The 22,783-nt window shown below is 47.7% G+C and overlaps 1 protein-coding gene across 1 annotated transcript in view; it reads right to left on the bottom strand.

Moving 5' to 3' along the window:
- PPID (peptidylprolyl isomerase D) overlaps nucleotides 1-21,491 on the bottom strand; it is a 31,364-nt gene extending 9,873 nt beyond the window's left edge. The window contains exons 1-6 of the mRNA XM_063920471.1: nucleotides 20,957-21,491; nucleotides 11,676-11,816; nucleotides 11,416-11,522; nucleotides 10,461-10,649; nucleotides 8,988-9,110; nucleotides 8,665-8,771 (exon numbers count right to left, since the gene is read on the bottom strand). Coding sequence (XP_063776541.1) covers nucleotides 8,665-8,771; nucleotides 8,988-9,110; nucleotides 10,461-10,649; nucleotides 11,416-11,522; nucleotides 11,676-11,816; nucleotides 20,957-21,041 — 752 coding nt within the window. The 5' untranslated portion in view covers nucleotides 21,042-21,491. The remainder of the gene's footprint in view (nucleotides 1-8,664; nucleotides 8,772-8,987; nucleotides 9,111-10,460; nucleotides 10,650-11,415; nucleotides 11,523-11,675; nucleotides 11,817-20,956) is intronic.
- Between the last annotated feature and the right edge of the window lie 1,292 nt (nucleotides 21,492-22,783).

Here is a 22,783-nt window from a genome sequence, read left to right as displayed (position 1 = left end):
GAGGAAGTCTGCTTCCCAGTTGTCCACTCCCGGAATGAACACTGCTGACAGTGCTTGCACGTGATTCTCCGCCCAACGAAGAATCCTGGTGGCTTCTGCCATCGCCACCCTGCTTCTTGTGCCGCCCTGGCGGTTTACATGAGCCACTGCGGTGATGTTGTCTGATTGAATCAGCACCGGTTGGTTGCGAAGCAGAGGCTCCGCTTGACTCAGGGCGTTGTATATGGCCCTTAGTTCCAGGATATTGATGTGCAGACAAGCCTCCTGACTTGACCACAGCCCTTTGAAGTTTCTTCCCTGAGTGACTGCCCCCCACCCTCGGAGGCTTGCATCCGTGGTCACCAGGACCCAGTCCTGTATGCCGAACCTGCGGCCCTCGAGAAGGTGAGCACTCTGCAGCCACCACAGAAGAGACACCCTGGCCCTGGGGGATAGGGTGATCAGCCGATGCATCTGAAGATGCGATCCGGACCACTTGTCCAACAGATCCCACTGAAAGTTCCTTGCATGGAACCTGCCGAAGGGAATGGCTTCGTATGACGCCACCATCTTTCCCAGGACTCGCGTGCATTGATGCACCGACACCGGTTTTAGTTTTAAGAGGTCTCTGACCAGAGTCACGAGCTCCTGGGCCTTCTCCGGGAGAAACACCTTCTTCTGGTCTGTGTCCAGAATCATGCCCAGGAAGGGCAGTCTCGTCGTAGGAATCAGCTGCGACTTTGGAATATTCAGAATCCAGCCGTGCTGTTGTAACACCTCCCGAGAGTGTGCTACGCTGATCAGCAACTGCTCTCTGGACTTCGCCTTTATGAGGAGATCGTCCAAGTATGGGATAATTGTGACTCCTTGCTTTCGCAGGAGCACCATCATTTCCGCCATTACCTTGGTAAATATTCTCGGTGCCGTGGACAGACCAAACGGCAACGTCTGGAATTGGTAATGACAGTCCTGTACCACAAATCTGAGGTACTCCTGATGAGGTGGATAAATGGGGACATGCAGGTAAGCATCCTTTATGTCCAGAGACACCATAAAATCCCCCTTTTCCAGGCTTGCGATGACCGCTCTCAGCGATTCCATCTTGAACTTGAACCTTTTCAGGTAAATGTTCAGGGATTTTAAATTCAATATGGGTCTGACCGAACCGTCCGGTTTTGCAACCACAAACATTGTGGAATAGTAACCCCTTCCCTGTTGAGGGAGGGGAACCTGTACCACCACCTGCTGGAGATATAATTTGTGAATTGCCGCTAACACTACTTCCCTTTCTATGGGGGAAGCTGGCAGGGCCGATTTGAGGTAACGGTGAGGGGGCATCACTTCGAATTCCAGCTTGTATCCCTGAGACACAATCTGTATAGCCCAGGGATCCACCTGTGAGCGAACCCACTGGTGGCTGAAATTTCGGAGACGCGCCCCCACCGCTCCTGGCTCCACCTGTGGAGCCCCAGCGTCATGCGGTGGATTTTGTGGAAGCCGGGGAGGACTTCTGTTCCTGGGAACTAGCTGTATTGTGCAGCTTCTTTCCTCTACCCCTGCCTCTGGCAAGAAAAGACGCACCTCGGACTTTGACTCTGTGCGATCGAAAGGACTGCATTTGGTAATATGGTGCTTTCTTAGGTTGTGAGGGAATATATGGCAAAAAATTTGACTTCCCAGCCGTAGCTGTGGAAACTAGGTCCGAGAGACCATCCCCAAACAATTCCTCACCCTTATAAGGTAAAACCTCCATGTGCTTTTTTGAGTCGGCATCACCTGTCCATTGCCGAGTCCACAGGACCCTGCTGGCAGAAATTGACATTTCATTTATTCTACAGCCCAGTAGGCAAATGTCTCTCTGGGCATCCCTCATATATAGGACAGCGTCTTTTATATGCCCTAGGGTCAGTAATATAGTATCCTTGTCCAAGGTATCAAGTTCCTCAGACAGAGTATCTGTCCATGCTGCTACAGCACTACACATCCAGGCCGACGCAATTGCCGGCCTCAGTAGGGTACCTGAATGTGTATAAACGGACTTCAGGATACCTTCCTGCTTCCTATCCGCAGGATCTTTTAGGGAGGCCGTATCCTGTGACGGCAGGGCCACCTTCTTAGATAAGCGTGTCAAAGCTTTGTCTACCCTAGGGGAGGATTACCAGCGTAACCTGTTCGTTGGCGGGAAAGGATACGCCATAAGTAACAGTTTGGAAATCTGCACTTTCCTATCAGGAGAATCCCAAGCTTTTTCACATAACTCATTTAACTCATGTGAAGGGGGAAAAGTCACTTCTTGCCTTTTTTCCCCAAACATATAGGGGTATATGCAATTCACGGCGAATCGCGGCAAATTATCGCCGTTTTTAAATTCGACACAATTCGACAGGTGAATTCCGGCAGGTGGCTGCCGGAATTCACCATATTCAATGAAAAACGGATTCGACAGTCCCGCGGGCGAAAAACGGCCGATTTGCCGGATTTTGGCGCGATTTAAAAAAACGGGAAAAAAAAAACGGAAAAAAAAAATGGCGTGGGGTCCCCCCTCCAAAGCATAACCAGCCTCGGGCTCTTCGAGCTGGTCCTGGTTCCAAAAATGCGGGGGAAAAATTGGGCAGGGATCCCCCGTATTTTTTAAAACCAGCACCGGGCTCTGCGCCTGGTGCTGGTGCAAAAAATACGGGGGACAAAAAGAGTAGGGGTCCCCCGTATTTTTTACACCAGCATCGGGCTCCACTAGCTGGACAGATAATGCCACAGCCGGGGGTCACTTTTATACAGTGCCCTGCGGCCGTGGCATTAAATATCCAACTAGTCACCCCTGGCCGGGGTACCCTGGGGGAGTGGGGACCCCTTCAATCAAGGGGTCCACCCCCCCCCCCCAGCCACCCAAGGGCCAGGGGTGAAGCCCGAGGCTGTCCCCCCCATCCAATGGCTGCGGATGGGAGGCTGATAGCCTAGAGTAAAATGACAAGAATATTGTTTTTTCCAGAAGAACTACAAGTCCCAGCAAGCCTCCCCCGCAAGCTGGTACTTGGAGAACCACAAGTACCAGCATGCGGGAGAAAAACGGGCCCGCTGGTACCTGTAGTTCTACTGGAAAAAAAATACCCAAATAAAAACAGGACACAGACACCGTGACAGTAAAACTTTATTACACACTGCCGACACACACATACTTACCTATGTTGACACACCGACTGCCACGGTCTCCGACGATCCGAGGGTACCTGTGAAAAAAATTATACTCACCTTCCAGCGTCCAGAGATAAATCCACGTCCAGAGTATAATCCACGTACTTGTTAAAAAAACAAACCGCATAACCGACCATGCCGGACTGAAAGGGGTCCCATATTGACACATGAGACCCCTTACCCCGAATGCCGGGACACCACGTGACTCCTGTCACTGAAGTCCCTTCAGCCAATCAGGAAGCGCTACTTCCGTGGCGCTCACCTGATTGGCTGTGCGCTGTCTGTGCTGTGACAGCGTATCGCACAGCTCGGTCCATTAGTTTCAATGGTGGGAACTTTGCAGTCAGCGGTGGGGTTACCCGCGGTCAGCCGCTGACCGGCGGGTGACCTCACCGCTAGCCGCTAAGTTCCCACCATTGAATATAATGGACGGAGATGTGCGATGCGCTGTCACAGCACAGACAGCGAACAGCCAATCAGGTGAGCGCCACGGAAGTAGCGCTTCCTGATTGGCTGAAGGGACTTCAGTGACAGGAGTCACGTGGTGTCCCGGCATTCGGGGTAAGGGGTCTCATGTGTCAATATGGGACCCCTTTCAGTCCGGTGGTCCGTGTGTCCGTTTTCTTTTTTTGCCAAGTACGTGGCTGTATCTCTGGACGTGGATGTACCTCTGGACGCTGGAAGGTGAGTATAATTTTTTTTCACAGGTACCCTCGGATCGTCGGAGACCGTGGCAGTCGGCGTGTCAACATAGGTAAGTATGTGTGTGTCGGCAGTGTGTAATAAAGTTTTACTGTCACGGTGTCTGTGTCCTGTTTTTATTTGGGTATTTTTTTTCCAGTAGAACTACAGGTACCAGCGGGCCCGTTTTTCTCCCGCATGCTGGTACTTGTGGTTCTCCAAGTACCAGCTTGCGGGGGAGGCTTGCTGGGACTTGTAGTACTACTGGAAAAAACAAATATTCTTGTCATTTTACTCAAGGCTATCAGCCTCCCATCCGCAGCCCTTGGATGGGGGGGGACCAGCCTCGGGCTTCACCCCTGGCCCTTGGGTGGCTGGGGGGGGACGACCCCTTGATTGAAGGGGTCCCCACTCCCCCAGGGTACCCCGGCCAGGGGTGACTAGTTGGATATTTAATGCCACGGCCGCAGGGCACTGTATAAAAGTGACCCCCGGCTGTGGCATTATCTGTCCAGCTAGTGGAGCCCGATGCTGGTGTGAAAAATACGGGGGACCCCTGCTCGTTTTGTCCCCCGTATTTTTTGCACCCGCACCAGGCGCAGAGCCCGGTGCTGGTTTTAAAAATACGGGGGATCCCTGCCCAATTTTTCCCCGCATTTTTAGAACCAGGACCAGCTCGAAGAGCCCGAGGCTGGTTATGCTTTGGAGGGGGGACCCCACGCCATTTTTTTAAAAATTTTTCCCGTTCCAGCACTCTAAAAAAAAAAAAAAAAAAAAAAATATATATATATATATATATATTTCAAAAAATATATAAATAATACTTGTGCCTCCAAAAAAAAAAAAAAAAAAAAAGTACCTAATCCCTTCTAATATAAATAGATATGCTATTCCCCAAAAAAAAAAAACACACCAAAAAAAATATGTTTAAATTTTTTTTTATTGTTTTCACCCTCCAAAGTGTGGCGGATTGAAAATGACGAATTTACTGTCTAAAAGCACTACTGTCGAATTTCCAAACTTGAATTGAATATGCTTTTGTCGAATTGCAGCACTTGTATCATTGCTGAAAATTCGAATTTGCAAAAAGTCGAATTTCAAAAAGTCGAATTTTGAAAGTCCGTTTTTTTGACGGAAAGCACTGAATTGCATTGACGATTTTTTTTTTTTTTTGGCGAAAATGACCCGAAATTCGACAATTTCGGGAATTCGACCGCAATTGCATATACCCCATAAACCCTCTTGTCAGGGACCGGGTTTACCTCTGAAATGTGCAATACATCCTTCATTGCTATAATCATGTAGCGGATGGCTTTAGCCATTTTAGGCTGCAACTTTGCATCATCGCCATCGACACTGGAGTCAGAATCCGTGTCGATATCTGTGTCAACAATCTGGGATAGTGGGCGCTTCTGAGACCCTGACGGCCTCTGCGCTGTAGGATCAGGCATGGGTTGAGACCCTGACTGTCCCAAGGCTTCAGCTTTATCCAACCTTTTATGCAAGGAGTTTACATTATCATTTAACACCTTCCACATATCCATCCAATCAGGTGTCGGCGCCGTCGGCGGCGACCCCACATTCATCTGCACCTGCTCTGCTTCCACATAGCCTTCCTCGTCAAACATGTCGACACAATCGTACCGACACACCACACACACAGAGGATGCTCTATTTGAGGACAGAACCCCCACAAGGCCTTTTGGAGAGACAGAGAGAGAGTATGCCAGCACACACCAGAGCGCTATATAACGCAGGAATTACACAGTAACTTAGTGTTTACCCAGTAGCTGCTGTATTAGTGATTTTGCGCTAAATTTATGTGCCCCCCCTCTCTTTTTACCCTCTTTCTACCGTGATTCTGCAGGGGAGAGCCTGGGGAGCTTCCTCTCAGCAGAGCTTTGGAGAGAAAATGGCGCTGGTGAGTGCTGAGGAAGAAGCCCCGCCCCCTCAGCAGCGGGCTTCTGTCCCGCGATTTTGTGTAAAATAATGGCGGGGGCTCATGCATATATACAGTGCCCAGCTGTATATATGCTCTATTATGCCAGGAGGTACTCAATTGCTGCCCAGGGCGCCCCCCCCTGCGCCCTGCAGTGACCGGAGTGTGCGGGTTAAATGTGGGAGCAATGGCGCACAGCTGCAGTGCTGTGCGCTACCTCATATGAAGACAGGAGTCTTCTGCCGCCGATTTTGAAGTCTTCTTGCTTCTCTCTCCGGCTTCTGTCTTCTGGCTCTGCGAGGGGGACGGCGGCGCGGCTCCGGGAACGGACGACCAAGGGTGAGTTCTTGTGTTCGATCCCTCTGGAGCTAATGGTGTCCAGTAGCCTAAGAAGCGCTACCTATCTGCAGTTAGTAGGTTTGCTTCTCTCCCCTCAGTCCCACGTAGCAGAGAGTCTGTTGCCAGCAGATCTCTCTGAAAATAAAAAATCCTAATAAAATACTTTATCATCAGCAAGCTCAGGAAAGCTCACTAAAGTGCACCCAACTCTGTCCGGGCACAGATTCTCACTGAGGTCTGGAGGAGGGACATAGAGGGAGGAGCCAGTGCACACCAGTAGTCCTAATTCTTTCTTAGAGTGCCCTGTCTCCTGCGGAGCCCGTCTATTCCCCATGGTCCTTACGGAGTCCCCAGCATCCACTAGGACGTTAGAGAAAGAAAAAGAAAATTTTTTCTAAACAACAGCCTCCTGCAACGCCTCACTGTGATTCAGTTGTGAGGTTGGGGTTGATATCCAGCCATTCCCTTTATTTCCACAGGATCTTTGTATTAGATGTCCTTTGAAAATATAAAGCGTACATCTACTATGTTTAATAACACATGGAAAATCCTCTGCATCAGAGATCTACAAGCAACCAGCAGAGGGAGTATACTCTACACTAAAACACCTCCCCCTGTTCTAACTGGTGAGGACTTATGGCTCCACTCTAGGGGGCGTATAGTTTCCCCTGAACAGCATCTTGGCGCCTCTTGTATCTTAAAGATGGCCGCCACTGGATATTTTAGTACACTTCATTAATGTTCCCCTAGCGCCTCAGTCATCTAGCTCCCTTATGTTAAGCAGCCCTCTTAACTAGTCTCTTTACATTTCCCCCGCACGCCGGGTCCCCCTGCCGCTTCCCTCGCTACTGTCTGGTGCGTGTGGGAGATAGGAGCCGCGTACTATGTAAGCGCAGCTCAGGTCTCCCACTAGCGCTGTTATTAAGTAACCCAGTGGGTTCAGGGAGTGCAGGGACGCTGCGGCTGTTAGCCGCGGAAACACGGAGCCAGCGCAGGGGGAGCGGGTGATGCTGCGGCTGTCAGCCGCGAATGTAGAAAGACAAACCCGGTGTGGGGGAGTGCTTGGAAGGACTCTGCCGCTGTCATAACCTAGCGGCTCAGGGAGTGCAGGGGCGCTGCGGCTGTCAGCAGGGGAGATCGGAGCCATGCTTAAGAAGTCGGTGGAGGGAGGGAGAGCGGGTCTGCCCGGCCACCAGTATCAAATGGTGACACTACAACCAGTACTCACAGTTGCCCTGATGCTTCGGATTTTCCTGGAGAGAGAGATGTAGATCCCTTTAGTTGGGGTCCTTGTCTCTCTATTCTGAAGACATTTGTCCCCATTTTATTGGGTTGAACTTATCTTCATGTAGCAACGCCTGCACCCTCCTTTCATTTAGGAGGGATTGGGCACCATCTTCTTTTTAAAGAAAAAAAACCTGCACCCTAATTTTAGTTAGGAGGGATTGGGCTGGTCATAAATGACAAAAAATAAAAAGAAATTTCTTTATGGAGCAGAGCTCCCATATTGTGCTTCTTTCCTCCTAGCACAATTTTTCAAACTGAGGGAGGAGGGCTGTGAAGGGGGAGGAGCCGGCTGTGCAGACAATGCTAATTTTAGATTGTGCCACACCTCCGGTTGCAAGCTTCACACCCCTATTGTATAAGACTGTTCCAGTGTCCCCTAGTGGATGAAAGAGAAACAGATGCAGTTAATTCCCATACTTCACTCAGTTTTCCCTTACAGACGTGCCAAGCAGCAACAAAAAGGTCCCTGCGCCTCTTGTATCTTAAAGATGCAAGGGTTTCTCACTGTTCTAGAGCATGGACAGTGGATACAAGTAGCATGTTTTATTTTTACTAGTCTGATTAGGCAGCAACAAACAAGAATGACTGCCAGAGATAAAAGGTAATCTGTAACTTAATGATAAAAACTATTACCAATTCCTTTTGGTCTCAGAGGATCATGAAACAGTCAATATTTTAGTTGTTTATTGATAAAATATATTTGATTTAAAGCTACAGCATAAGACAAACATTGCTTAGTATTAAACCTGTAGTCTGGTTTGACTTTTAGAAAACATGAGAGGAAATTAATCAAACCTTCGCCCTATTCAATGTCCGTGCCGATTTCTGTCGAAAACCACATAGATTGGAGAATTTGCCGCCGATACAAGTGTTTTGTTAAAATTGCAGGCATTTTCGCCCATTTTTGGGTCAGTTATCACCCATGCCGATTCAATAGAAAAAAAAAAAAAAGTGAAAAGGCATGGGCGGAAATGGATTAAAAAAAATGGGCGAAAATGCAGTTTTATCGACTAGTCGACAAAGCGCACTTAATTGAATACCCCCTTTATCTCTCTCAGTAAGGTCCAACACGTCCCCCTCTAGCTGTTTAAACCTGCCCACAATGCTGCCTCATATCGATGGTGTCCTCTTTAGAAGATGAACAATGGTCACTATGTGTTTGGTGTTCCCTCAACTCAGAAAGCGAGAGCAGATGACATTTATGGACAAGATTATGCAGAATGTCAATGTTACATATTGCACCGCACCTGAGAGCTTTGTTGTACTTCTTTGTAGCCATCTCCCAGTTCTGAGATTTGAAGAAGGTATTGCCAATGTTTTTGACATCTTCTGCTATACCGACAATTTTTTCAACCTGTTAAGCAGACATAGTGAAGTACACATTTCATAATACAGGCAAGTCTAGCTAGTCTATTCATGAACATAATACACATTAAAATCCATTAGGTGAGCGAAATGGGTACACTTTGTTGTTTTAAAAATTCTTTGGAATGAAAAAAATGATCACAAGTGTATATAGTTTTTATAAAGGGAGAATTATAATGAATATAGAAGTGTCTGGCTTACTTACATCATTTAATTCAACATCCGAGTCCTCTGGGAAGTCAGGGTGGGTGTCGCCAGAGCCATCCAATGGCGCCACGACCCACTCATCGCCATCTTTCAGCTCTCCGCAGTCTGCTATTACACACAGCTACATAGAAAACGAAAGTGCGTTATACTGAGAACTCAATGTTCATGGATAATGGCATGTTATTCATTCCCCAATGCAGAGAAATATTATAAAACTTAATTCAAAACAGCATGTGTAGTCACGTGGATGGTTATGTCACAGCTGCTCACAGTTATTACATACACTGAATGGTCACATTAGGTACACCTGTCCATTAATGCAAATATTCAAATGAAAAATGGTGTAGCAACACAGCATAATACAAATATGCATATACTCTTAGTGTTTCAGTTGTTCTAACCAAAGCAGAATGGGGATCTCAGTGACTGTTGGTATTGGTGCAAGATAGGGAGGGGTTTAGAATCTTAGAAAATGAGAATTTCCTTGGATTTTCATTGAATAGTCACTAAATACTAGTACACAAAACAAGCGAGTGGCAGTTCTGTGGGCAAAATGCGAGAGAGAGAGCGATCACATTTCATATACATAAAATGTGCTCATTATTTATAGTTAAAAAAAACACAAAAAAAAAACACTGTGGGGCTCATGTAGCAAGACTCAAAACACTATTTGCTCCTTTTTCCCTGCAAATTATTTTACTGCACATACGCACCAAAAATTCATAGGCATACATAGCTATGCCATCTGAGAAGCATTTAAAAGCATACGACCCCTTGCACCAAGGGGAATAGGACAAGGATTTTAGAGGCATTTAAATGTGGACAAGAGATCACTTATTAATGCTTAAGCCAGGTTATAAAATATGTCCTATGATGATGGCCGCTTCTGATTGGCTGAATGTGTTCCTATCCCTACCACTTATGCTGATACTGTTACACACTACTAATGCTAATGTTATTATGCTATATCAGAGGCTCTCAAAATGCAATCCTCCAAGCACTCTACGTGAACAGTCCTGTTTGAGCACTCAAACGGGTCATCTTTTGTGCATTTCAGCTTGCCAACCCCGGGGGGTGAGAGCTGAAATGCAGACTCCGGCATGCAAATGGAGCTACAATTGAATAGCTCCATTGGGTGCAATCTGCTGGTAGCACTAACAATTGATACCACCCAATATATCTGTGAAAAGTTCCCCTGGCATTATCAATATGAACCAAGCTCCAACTTATATAAAGTCCTCCTCTTATGTTTTTACACGACTTTTAAATGTGTATATTATGGACATTTATCCACTTACCTGCAGGGCACCTTTTCAAATATCAGATTGTCGGCTGCTATATTAAAGTAATGTAAAGCGGGCAGCTCTTTCTATAGAGCACAAATTAAGCAGACCAATTTAAAAAAAATAAAAAAAAATATATACAATTTTTTTTTTTTTTTTTTTTTTTTTTAAGTAGACATGCAGCTTACCTTTATAGGCTTTTCTCCCTTAATTTCGACATTTTCCAACATTTTAACAATGCCAAAGCCTTTGAGAACCATCCCAAATACCACATGTTTCCCATCTAAATGGGGTGTGGGCACTGTTGTGATGAAAAACTGAGATCCATTAGTGTTTGGGCCCGCATTGGCCATACTGAGTAGACCTTCCTTATCATGCTGCAAAAAGATAACAAAACATAAGTCAGAAGACAATATTACAAAACATTCCTGCCAGTATAACCTAGGGGGAAAACAAAACATTTCAGTATAGGCTCCAGAATATATAATATACACTCATACAACTAAAGAGGCAAAATCAAGTTTGCTGAATCCTTTGGATGAAACCACCTGTCTTCCCAAATATAGCTGGGCGCAGCATTAACGAATCATAAAAATAAAAAAAATAAAAATTTATATTACCGTATATACTCGAGTATAAGTCGACCCGAATATAAGCCGAGGCACCTAATTTAACCCCAAAAACCTGGGAAAACTTATTGACTCGAGTATAAGCCTATGGTGGGAAATGCAGCTCTAGCCGTACACAGCCCTCAGTGCCAGATATGCCCTCATACTGCCAGATGTGCCCCCACAGTGCCAGATGTGCCCCCACAGTGCCAGATACTTACCCTCCGTCGCTCCCGCGCTGTCTTCTGAAGGAGGGACACGGAGAGCGCAGTGCGCAGCTCTCCTGTGTCCGCGGCGTGTGTTAAAGGAAGTGCCGGTTAGTGCACTTCCTTTAACACACACACCGCCGGAGATGCAGGAGGGACACAGGAGAGCCGCGCGCTGCGCTCTCCGTGATCCTCCTAACGCTGACTCGATTATAAGCCGAGGTGGCTTTTTCAGCACAAGAAAACGTGCTGAAAAAGTCGGCTTATAATCGAGTATATACGGTATATATAATATAGTATGAGTAAAGACCCACTATAATCATAAATACCTTGTAATGGAAGTTTTCATCCTCAAATTTCTCTCCATATATACTTTCACCCCCAGTTCCATCTTGGTTTGAGAAATCTCCACCCTGGATCATGAATTTCTTGATTACTAAAAAGAAAACAAAGTTAAATGTAAGCCTTTTATCCATCGTTCCAAAGAATTCAACGTAATTATTTGATTTCTAAATAAACGTCAAGTTACGTTAGACTATGAATTAAAAAATAACAAGCTTTTAAAAAGTAGCACAGAAAGGCTGCTTACTTCTATGGAAAGGACATCCTTTAAAATGTAGAGGCTTTCCGGTTGTCTGTCCAACACCTTTTTCACCAGTGCACAGCGCTCGGAAATTCTCTGCTGTTTTGGGGACCACATCCGCAAATAACTCCAACACAATGCGACCAACTAAAAGAATAAAAGATAGATAGATTAGAAGAAAAAATAAATAAAATAATAATAAATAAATATAAAAGCTCCAAGGTCCGGCACTCCAATAATCCGTTAATAAACTTCAGCCTGTGCCCTCACAGTAATAAGATTTTACTCACCGGTAAATCTATTTCTCGTAGTCCGTAGTGGATGCTGGGTACTCTGTAAGGACCATGGGGAATAGACGGGCTCCGCAGGAGACTGGGCACTCTAAAGAAAGAATTAGGACTACTGGTGTGCACTGGCTCCTCCCTCTATGCCCCTCCTCCAGACCTCAGTTAGGGAAACTGTGCCCGGAAGAGCTGACACAATAAGGAAAGGATTTGGAATCCCGGGTAAGACTCATACCAGCCACACCAATCACACCGTACAACTCGTGATAACTATACTCAGTTAACAGTATGAATAACAACTGAGCCTCACTGAACAGATGGCTCATAACGATAACCCTTTAGTTAGGCAATAACTATATACAAGTATTGCAGACAATCCGCACCTGGGATGGGCGCCCAGCATCCACTACGGACTACGAGAAATAGAATTACCGGTGAGTAAATTCTTATTTTCTCTGACGTCCTAGTGGATGCTGGGAACTCCGTAAGGACCATGGGGATTATACCAAAGCTCCCAAACGGGCAGGAGAGTGTGGATGACACTGCAACACCGAATGAGCAAACTCGAGGTCCTCCTCAGCCAGGGTATCAAACTTGTAGAATTTTGCAAATGTGTTTGATCCCGACCAGGTAGCAGCTCGGCAAAGTTGTAAAGCAGAGACCCCTCGGGCAGCCGCCCAAGAAGAGCCCACCTTCCTCGTGGAATGGGCCTTCACAGATTTAGGATGCGGCAGTCCATCCGCAGAATGTGCAAGTTGAATCGTGGAGCAGATCCAGCGAGCAATAGTCTGCTTAGAAGCAGGAGCACCCAGCTTGTTGGGTGCATGAAGGATAAACAGCGAGTCAGTCTTTCTGACTCTAGCCGTCCTGGAAACATAGATTTTCAGGGGCCGGACTACAACCAGCAACTTGGAGGCCTCCAAGTCCCCAGTAGCCGCAGGCACCACAATAGGTTGGTTCAAATGAAATGCTGATACCACCTTAGGGAGGAATTGGGGACACGTCCTCAATTCTGCTCTGTCCATATGGAAGATCAGATAGGGGCTTTTACAGGACAAAGCCGCCAATTCTGACACCCGCCTAGCCGAAGCCAAGGCCAAAAGCATGACCACTTTCCACGTGAGATATTTTAATGCCACGGTCTGAAGTGGCTCAAACCAATGCGATTTTAGGAAATCCAACACAACGTTGAGATCCCACGGTGCCACCGGGGGCACAAAAGGGGGCTGAATGTGCAGCACTCCCTTAACAAACGTCTGAACTTCAGGCAGTGAAGCCAGTTCTTTTTGAAAGAAAATAGACAGGGCCGAAATCTGGACTTTAATGGATCCCAATTTTAGGCCCATAGTCACACCTGACTGTAGGAAGTGCAGAAATCGACCCAGCTGAAATTCTTCTGTTGGGGCCTTCATAGCCTCACACCAAGCAACATATTTTCGCCATATGCGGTGATAATGTTTTGCTGTCACATCCTTCCTAGCTTTTATCAGCGTAGGAATGACTTCAACCGGAATGCCCTTTTCCATTAGGATCCGGCGTTCAACCGCCATGCCGTCAAACGCAGCCGCGGTAAGTCTTGGAACAGACAGGGCCTTTGCTGTAGCAGGTCCTGTCGGAGCGGCAGAGGCCAAGGGTCCTCTGAGATCATTTCTTGTAGTTCCGGGTACCAAGTCCTTCTTGGCCAATCCGGAACGATGAGTATAGTTCTTACTCCTCTCTTTCTTATTATCCTCAGTACCTTTGGTATGAGAGGAAGAGGAGGGAACACAAACCGACTGGTACACCCACGGTGTCACTAGAGCGTCCACAGCTATCGCCTGAGGGTCCCTTGACCTGGCGCAATATCTTTTTAGCTTTTTGTTGAGGCGGGACGCCATCATGTCCACCTGTGGCCTTTCCCAACGATTTACAATCAGCTGGAAGACTTTTGGATGAAGTCACCACTCTCCCGGGTGGAGGTCGTGCCTGCTGAGGAAGTCTGCTTCCCAGTTGTCCACTCCCGGAATGAACACTGCTGACAGTGCTATCACGTGATTTTCCGCCCATCGGAGAATCCTTGTGGCTTCTGCCATCGCCATCCTGCTTCTTGTGCCGCCCTGTCGGTTTACATGGGCGACCGCCGTGTTGTTGTCTGACTGAATCAGCACCGGATGGTTTTGAAGCAGGGGTTTTGCTTGACTTAGGGCATTGTAAATGGCCCTTAGTTCCAGAATATTTATGTGTAGGGAAGCCTCCTGACTCGACCATTGTCCTTGGAAGTTTCTTCCCTGAGTGACTGCCCCCCAACCTCGGAGGCTTGCATCCGTGGTCACCAGGACCCAGTCCTGTATGCCAAATCTGCGGCCCTCGAGAAGATGAGCACTCTGCAGCCACCACAGCAGAGACACCCTGGCCCTCGGGGACAGGGTGATCAGCCGATGCATCTGAAGATGCGATCTGGACCACTTGTCCAACAGATCCCACTGAAAGATCCTTGCATGGAACCTGCCGAAGGGAATCGCTTCGTAAGAAGCTACCATCTTTCCCAGGACTCGCGTGCAGTGATGCACCGACACCTGTTTTGGTTTCAGGAGGTCTCTGACCAGAGATGACAACTCCTTGGCCTTCTCCTCCGGGTGAAACACCTTCTTCTGTTCTGTGTCCAGAATCATACCCAAGAACAGCAGACGCGTCGTAGGAACCAGCTGCGACTTTGGGATATTCAGAATCCAGCCGTGCTGTTGTAGCACTTCCTGAGATAGTGCTACTCCGACCAACAACTGCTCCATGGACCTCGCCTTTATAAGGAGATCGTCCAAGTACGGGATAATTATAACTCCCTTCTTTCGAAGGAGTATCATCATTTCGGCCATTACTTTGGTAAATACCCTCGGTGCCGTGGACAGACCAAACGGCAACGTCTGGAATTGGTAATGGCAGTCCTGTACCACAAAACGGAGGTACACCTAGTGAGGTGGGTAAATGGGGACATGTAGGTAAGCATCCTTGATGTCCAGTGATACCATGTAATCCCCCTCTTCCAGGCTTGCAATAACCGCCCTGAGCTATTCCATTTTGAACTTGAACTTCCTTATATAAGTGTTCAAGGATTTCAAATTTAGAATGGGTCTCACCGAACCGTCTGGTTTCGGTACCACAAACATTGTGGAATAGTAACCCCGTCCCTGTTGAAGGAGGGGAACTTTGATTATCACCTACTGGAGGTACAGCTTGTGAATTGCCGCCAGTACTACCTCCCTGTCCTGGGGAGTAGCTGGCAAGGCTGATTTGAGGTAACGGCGAGGGGGAGACGTCTCGAACTCCAGCTTGTATCCCTGAGATACCACTTGTAGAACCCAGAGATCCACCTGTGAGCGAACCCACTGGTCGCTGAAGTTCCGGAGACGGGCCCCCACCGCACCTGGCTCCACATGTGGAGCCCCAGCGTCATGCGGTGGACTTAGTGGAAGCAGGGGAGGATTTTTGTTCCTGGGAACTGGCTGCCTGGTGCAGCTTTTCCCCTCTACCCCTGCCTCTGGGCAGAAAGGAGGCGCCTCTAACCCGCTTGCCTTTCTGAGGCCGTAAGGACTGTACTTGATAATACGGTGCTTTCTTAGGCTGTGAGGGAACCTGAGGTAAAAAAGTCGACTTCCCAGCTCTTGCTGTGGATACGAGGTCCGAGAGACCGTCCCCAAACAATTCCTCACCCTTATAAGGCAAAATTTCCATGTGTCTTTTAGAATCAGCATCACCTGTCCACTGCCGAGTCCATAATACTCTCCTGGCAGAAATGGACATTGCATTAATTCTAGATGCCAGCCGGCAAATGTCCCTCTGTGCATCTCTCATATATAAGACTACGTCTTTAATATGCTCTATGGTTAGCAATATAGTGTCCCTGTCAAGGGAATCAATGTTATCAGACAGGGAATCAGACCACGCTGCTGCAGCACTACACATCCATGCTGAAGCAATAGCAGGTCTCAGTATAGTACCCGAGTGTGTATACACAGACTTCAGGATAGCCTCCTGCTTTCTATCTGCAGGCTCCTTTAAGGCAGTGCCACCTTTTTTGATAAGCGTGTGAGCGCCTTGTCCACCTTAGGGGATGTCTCCCAGCGTAACCTATCCGTTGGCGGGAAAGGGTACGCCATTAGTAACCGCTTAGAAATTACTAGTTTCTTATCTGGGGAACCCCACGCTTCTTCACACAATTCATTTAACTCATCAGATGGGGGAAAAGTCACTGGCTGCTTTTTCTCCCCAAACATAATACCCTTTTTTGTGGTAACCGGGTTGATGTCAGAAATGTGCAACACATTTTTCATTGCCGTAATCATGCATCGGATGGCCCTAGTGGATTGTACATTTGTCTCATCCTCGTCGACACTGGAGTCAGACTCCGTGTCGACATCTGTGTCTGCCATCTGAGGTAGCGGGCGTTTTTGAGCCCCTGATGGCCTCTGAGATGCCTGGGCAGGCGCGGGCTGAGATGCCGGCTGTCCCAAAGCTGCGTCATCGAACCTTTTATGCAAGGAGTTGACACTGTTGGTTAATACCTTCCACATATCCATCCACTCAGGTGTCGGCCCCGCAGGGGGCGACATCACACTTATCGGCACCTGCTCCGCCTCCACGTAAGCGTCCTCATCAAACATGTCGACACAGCCGTACCGACACACCGCACACACACACAGGGAATGCTCTGACTGAGGACAGGACCCCACAAAGTCCTTTGGGGAGACCGAGAGAGAGTATGCCAGCACACACCAGAGCGCTATATAACAGAGGGATATACACTATACACAAAGTGAATTTTCCCCCAATAGCTGCTTATATCACAATTTGCGCCTACATTTATGTGCCCCCCTCTTTTTTACCCTTTATGTAGTGTATACTGCAGGGGAGAGCCTGGGGAGCGTCATTCCAGCGGAGCTGTGAAGAAAAAATGGAGCTGGCTGTGCTGAGGAAGATAGCCCCGCCCCTTCAGCGGCGGGCTTCTCCCGCTTTTTTAATGAAAATTATGGCGGGGGATTAGGCACATATACAGTTTAGAACTGCATTATGTGCAGTTTGCCATTAAGGTATACTAATTGCAGCCCCCCCCCCCCCCCAGTGCCCTGCACCCATCAGTGACCGGAGCGTGTGGAGTGCTGTGGGAGCAATGGCGCACAGCTGCAGTGCTGTGCGCTACCTTATTGAAGACCGGAGTCTTCAGCCGCCGATTTTCTCCGGTTTCTTCCGTCTTCTGGCTCTGCAAGGGGGACGGCGGCGCGGCTCCGGGAACGGACGATCGAGGTCGGGCCCTGTGTTCGATCCCTCTGGAGCTAATGGTGTCCAGTAGCCTTAGAAGCACAAGCTAGCTGCAAGCAGGTAGGTTTGCTTCTCTCCCCTAAGTCCCACGTAGCAGTGAGTCTGTTGCCAGCAGATCTCACTGAAAATAAAAAACCTAACAAATACTTTCTTTATAGTGAACTCAGGAGAGCCCACTAAGTGCATCCAGCTCTGGCCGGGCACAGATTCCAACTGAGGTCTGGAGGAGGGGTATAGAGGGAGGAGCCAGTGCACACCAGATGTAGTACCTAATCTTTCTTTAAAGAGTGCCCAGTCTCCTGCGGAGCCAGTCTATTCCCCATGGTCCTTACGGAGTACCCAGCATCCACTAGGACGTCAGAGAAAAAGACATACCCAGAGAAGGTGCGGCACTCAACTTGAATACAAAGACAACCAAACCACGCTTTCAGCAACGTTTCAGTGTAATAAACACTATCATCACTACACACACACACACACACACACACATATATATATATATATTTTGCTCAAAAAAAAAAAAAGGGAACACTAAAATAACATCCTAGATCTCAATGAATGAAATATTCTTATTAAATACTTTGTTCTTTACATAGTTGAATGTGCTGACAAAACCACTCAAAAATTATCAATGGAAATCAAATGTATTAACCCATGGAGGTCTGGATTTGAAGTCACACAAATTAAAGTGGAAAAACACACTACAGGCTGATCCAACTTTGATGTAATGTCCTTAAAACAAGTCAAAATGAGGCTCAGTAGTGTGTGTGGCCTCCACGTGCCTGTATGACCTCCCTACAACCCACACAAGTGGCTCAGGTAGTGCAGCTCATCCAGGATGGCACATCAATGCGAGCTGTGGCAAGAAGGTTTGCGGTGTCTGTCAGCGTAGTGTCCAGAGCATGGAGGCGCTACCAGGAGACAGGCCAGTACATCAGGAGATGTGGAGGAGGCCGTAGGAGGGCAACAACCTAGCAGCAGGACCGCTACCTCCGCCTTTGTGCAAGGAGGAACAGGAGGAGCACTGCCAGAGCCCTGCAAAATGACCTCCAACAAGCCACAAATGTGCACGTGTCTACTCAAACGATCAGAAACAGACTCCATGAGGGTGGTATGAGGGCCTGACGTCCACAGGTGGGGGTTGTGCTTACAGCCCAACACCGTGCAGAACGTTTGGGCTAGAGAACACCAAGATTGGCAAATTCGCCACTGGCGCCCTGTGCTCTTCACAGATGAAAGCAGGTTCTCACTGAGCACGTGTGACAGAGTCTGGAGACGCCAAGAAGAACGTTCTGCTGCCTGCAACATCCTCCAGCATGACCGGTTTGGCAGTGGGTCAGTAATGGTGTGGGGTGGCATTTCTTTGGGGGGCCGCACAGCCCTCCATGTGCTCGCCAGAGGTAGCCTGACTGCCATTAGGTACCGAGATGAGATCCTCAGACCCCTTGTGAGACCATATGCTGGTGCGGTTGGCCCTGGGTTCCTCCTAATGCTAGACCTCATGTGGCTGGAGTGTGTCAGCAGTTCCTGCAAGATGAAGGCTTGGATGCTATGGACTGGCCCGCCCGTTCCCCAGATCTGAATCCAATTGAGCACATCTGGGACATCATGTCTCGCTCCATCCACCAACACACAGACTGTCCAGGAGTTGGCGGATGCTTTAGTCCAGGTCTGGGAGGAGATCCCTCAGGAGACCATCCGCCACTTCATCAGGAGCATGCCCAGGCGTTGTAGGGAGGTCATAGAGGCACATGGAGGCCACACACACTAGAGCCTCATTTTGACTTGTTTTAAGGACATTACATCAAAGTTGGATCAGCCTGTAGTGTGTTTTTCCACTTCAAATCCAGACCTCCATGGGTTAATAAATTTTATTTCCATTGATAATTTGTGTGTGATTTTGTTGTCAGCACATTCAACTATGTAAAGAACAAAGTATTTAATAAGAATATTTCATTCATTCAGATCTAGGGTGTGTTATTTTAGTGTTCCCTTTATTTTTTTGAGAATATATATATATATATATATATATATATATATATATATATATATATATATATATATATATATATATATATATATATATATACATATATGTAGAAGGAATGGAGGCGGCACTCACGCAGACTTTTGCAGGTGTAGAAAGGTCAGTTTAATGTACCGAAATGTTTCGGGGACTAGCCCCGTCCTCAGGGCCTTAACCAGGACGGGGCTAGTCCCCGAAACATGTCGGTACATTAAACTGACCTTTCTACACCTGCAAAAGTCTGCGTGAGTGCGGCCTCCATTCTTTCTACATGTTTATGAGGTCAACACCTTTGGGAGGGCACCGCAGCTTTATCACTTTTACAGAGGAGTGCCGGGACTATATATATATATATATATATATATATATATATATATATATATATATATATATATATATATATACATACACATACATACAGTTAAATAAGCAATTCAACCAGATATATAAAATTCCATTTCTTACCCCGGAAGAGAATGACAGTTCATGTAATACACATTTTAAGAACATATGTAACACCATTAAAACCATGGCAATTCACAAAGAAACAAGTCCACAAAATGCTAGGGTGTCTGAAGATCTTTAAGTAGCAACTAAATATTCTCATCTCACATAGGCTATTTTAGTAGTAGGATAATGGGGGATGTACTCACCCCATCCTTTAAAAGATACATAATGCATGTAATAATTCAGTCAACATGCCAAAGAATGCCCACCTACCTTCCCCTGCTCACAGCCTAAGCCATAGTGTGCATGTCCACTAGTGAGCCAGTGCCCATCTGCAGGCCAGAGCGTGACTGCCCGCTATCCCAAGAGCCAGAGCATGCCCACTGCCTACTCCAAAGTCAGTGCGTACCCCTCGCATGAGGAGGATTCACCACAAATAGGCCAATGTCTGGGGCTCTTCACATCTAAACTAAACATTCTCATTTTCACATGGGAGGCACTCGATACCCCAGCTGTCAGGATCCCCATAACAATTCTCCCTCTTGGGGTGTCCACGACACCCCTGGAGGGAGACTAACATGCCACAGTGCCCACAAGGGGCTCTTTCGTGCTTGCCCCCCTGCCGCCATTCCGGCGGTCAGGATACCGGCACCGGGATCCCAAGTGCCAGTATATCGTAGTACATCTGTTTTACACATATTGTATGAGAATCATACACTTAGCGTACCGCGCTCTTCCCAATACACACAGACTGCACTCTAAAAACATGTCAGGGGATACCCACCTACCAGCCACTGAGGCGGTGCTTGCCAGACCACCAACTAGAGCCAGTGCATGCCTACCACTAACCACAAGCTAAAGCATGCCCCCGCCATTCAAGGTCCAGTACCAGGCCACCTGCCACAGCATCATTATCTTCCTGCCTACCTACCTGACATATGGTGCCTGATGCTAATAACAGGCCAGAAACATGCCCACTGCCACCCCAGCGCCTATCAGCAGCCCACCACTTGCCACCACGCAAACCAGTGCCTGACCACCGCCACCCCCATGAGCCAGTAGCTGCCACCAATGATGCAGAGTCTATAAAGTTGTCAGTGAGCTGCTGCAATGCACACTGCCACTCCCGGGAGTGACTCCCGCAGACAGCAGCAGCCCAGCTGCCCCCATACAGCACGCTCACTGCTCACATGACTGTACGCGCTTACTATGCACGCGCCGCTCCGGCCGCTGCTCACCTTGCTCGCCTCCCACCTCTACATCGAAGAACACCAGAGGGTTGACGGAGCTGGACGGCCTGTGGCTGGGGGCAGGATGGGACATGGCTCCCAGGCGTGCGGTGTGCTCTGCTGCTGATGATAACCGGCTTCTCGGCACCTGAGCACACTTCCGCTGCGGCGGGGGCGGGACATCCGGCTACAGGCCCCCGCCCCCCCTGGCTGGGACGCTGCTGAGCTGCCTGAGGCCTGAGCCTCCTATACACACTAAACGTACATCCAGCTAGCCGCACACCCGCCGCCGGGTCACCTGCCGCCTACTGGACGCCTGCGCCCTGCTGCAGCCATCTGTGATCAGGCGGCGAGAACCACGCCCATGTACCGCAGCAGTGTGCTGTGTTGTCACCATGTGTCCCGCAGCAGTGCAGTCAGTGCGTGATGGGGAAGGGTCGCCCTGCGCTCACTGCATTCACAACTTATCTTATAGACCCGGCCTTTTGGTAGTTCAGATCGGGACCTTTGCGCGTGGCCGTGCAGGGTGCGTGGTTTCGTGGGTAGTACCGTTCCCGCGAGCCACCCCTCCCCGTTTTCGTCAGACAGTGTCCGCGTGACGGGCACGCGTCCCTTGCTCTCTTGCTCCGTGGTCCCTCTATTCTAGGGACAGATGAACACTATTTTTAATATAATAATAATGTGAAAAAGGGCGTTATCACACTATTTTCACAGTATTTTAGTATCACCTGAATGTATGGCTTTTGGAGAGTTTTTGTGAACAATTGCTCCATATCCATTTATTCAAAAAAAATTTTTAAATCTTTTTTTAAATAACAAGCAGGGGTGTAACCCCGAGAGGTGATGGAGACGCCTACCTCTGGGCTCCAAGCCCTGAAGGGGCACCTGCATGTACAGCAGCTGCAGCACCAGTTTGGTCACAACGAGCAGGGCCTTCCTACCTCTGTGACTGTTATTACCCAGTTTTATTTTATCATTGTTTCCAATTGTAAAGCACAACGGAATTTGCTGCATTATATAAGAAACTGTTAATACATAAGTAACGGGATCCAAGTGTAACTACTGCTTTTCCAATGGAGCTCTGCGGCGCACCCGCTGCTACAGTTAGTGGTCTGTTCAAGAAAGAATTTATTATTTAGGGTTTAGTCATCACTAAACATCACTTTGCTATAGCGTGAGTTTTTAAAAAAAAATCTCTTACGTCCTAGAGGGGTGTGGTTCATCAAATCGACAGTGTCTAGGTCGACAATGTTTAGGTCGACATGGATGGAAACTAGACAAATAATTGATAGACAGTCACAATTGCGCACGCGTGGCTGCTTTTCTTAGTAGAGGGAATGAAGTTCCACCAACACTTCACAGATATAGACGAACAGAGATAGAAACCCTCCACATAGAATGGCGCACACATAAAATACTTATTAGTTTGATGGGTCTTTCAAGGGTCTTGTGTAACCTCAAAAAAACAAAAAAAATGCATATAGTGTTATATCTTTATAGCATTTCTACTAGGTCTTTATGAGGAAACTCGTACCCTTAAATTTGCCTATCAGATTAATGATAGACAAAGAAGCGTCTGAAACTCCAACTGATCACACGGGGTTCCTCCTCTTAATGGATCCTCCTTCTGAGCCTTCCAACAGTGACTCCTCAGGATATCACATGTGAAAACAGAAATTCACCACCATAGTGTAAAACCATAGATTTATTTTCACAAACAATATTAAAAATTAGCCTCCCACCCTTATAGGTGGTCTACTAATCGACAGGTAGACAAAAACAGTTTAAAAGTGGCCAAGTTGTAAAATCTGCAAATATTGGACTCCTACCAGATGG

This window comes from Pseudophryne corroboree, chromosome 1 (genome assembly GCF_028390025.1).
Source record: "Pseudophryne corroboree isolate aPseCor3 chromosome 1, aPseCor3.hap2, whole genome shotgun sequence".
NCBI classification, from domain to species: Eukaryota; Metazoa; Chordata; class Amphibia; order Anura; family Myobatrachidae; genus Pseudophryne; species Pseudophryne corroboree.
Note: the sequence above shows the minus strand (reverse complement) of the source record. Positions and strands in the feature narration are given on the sequence as shown.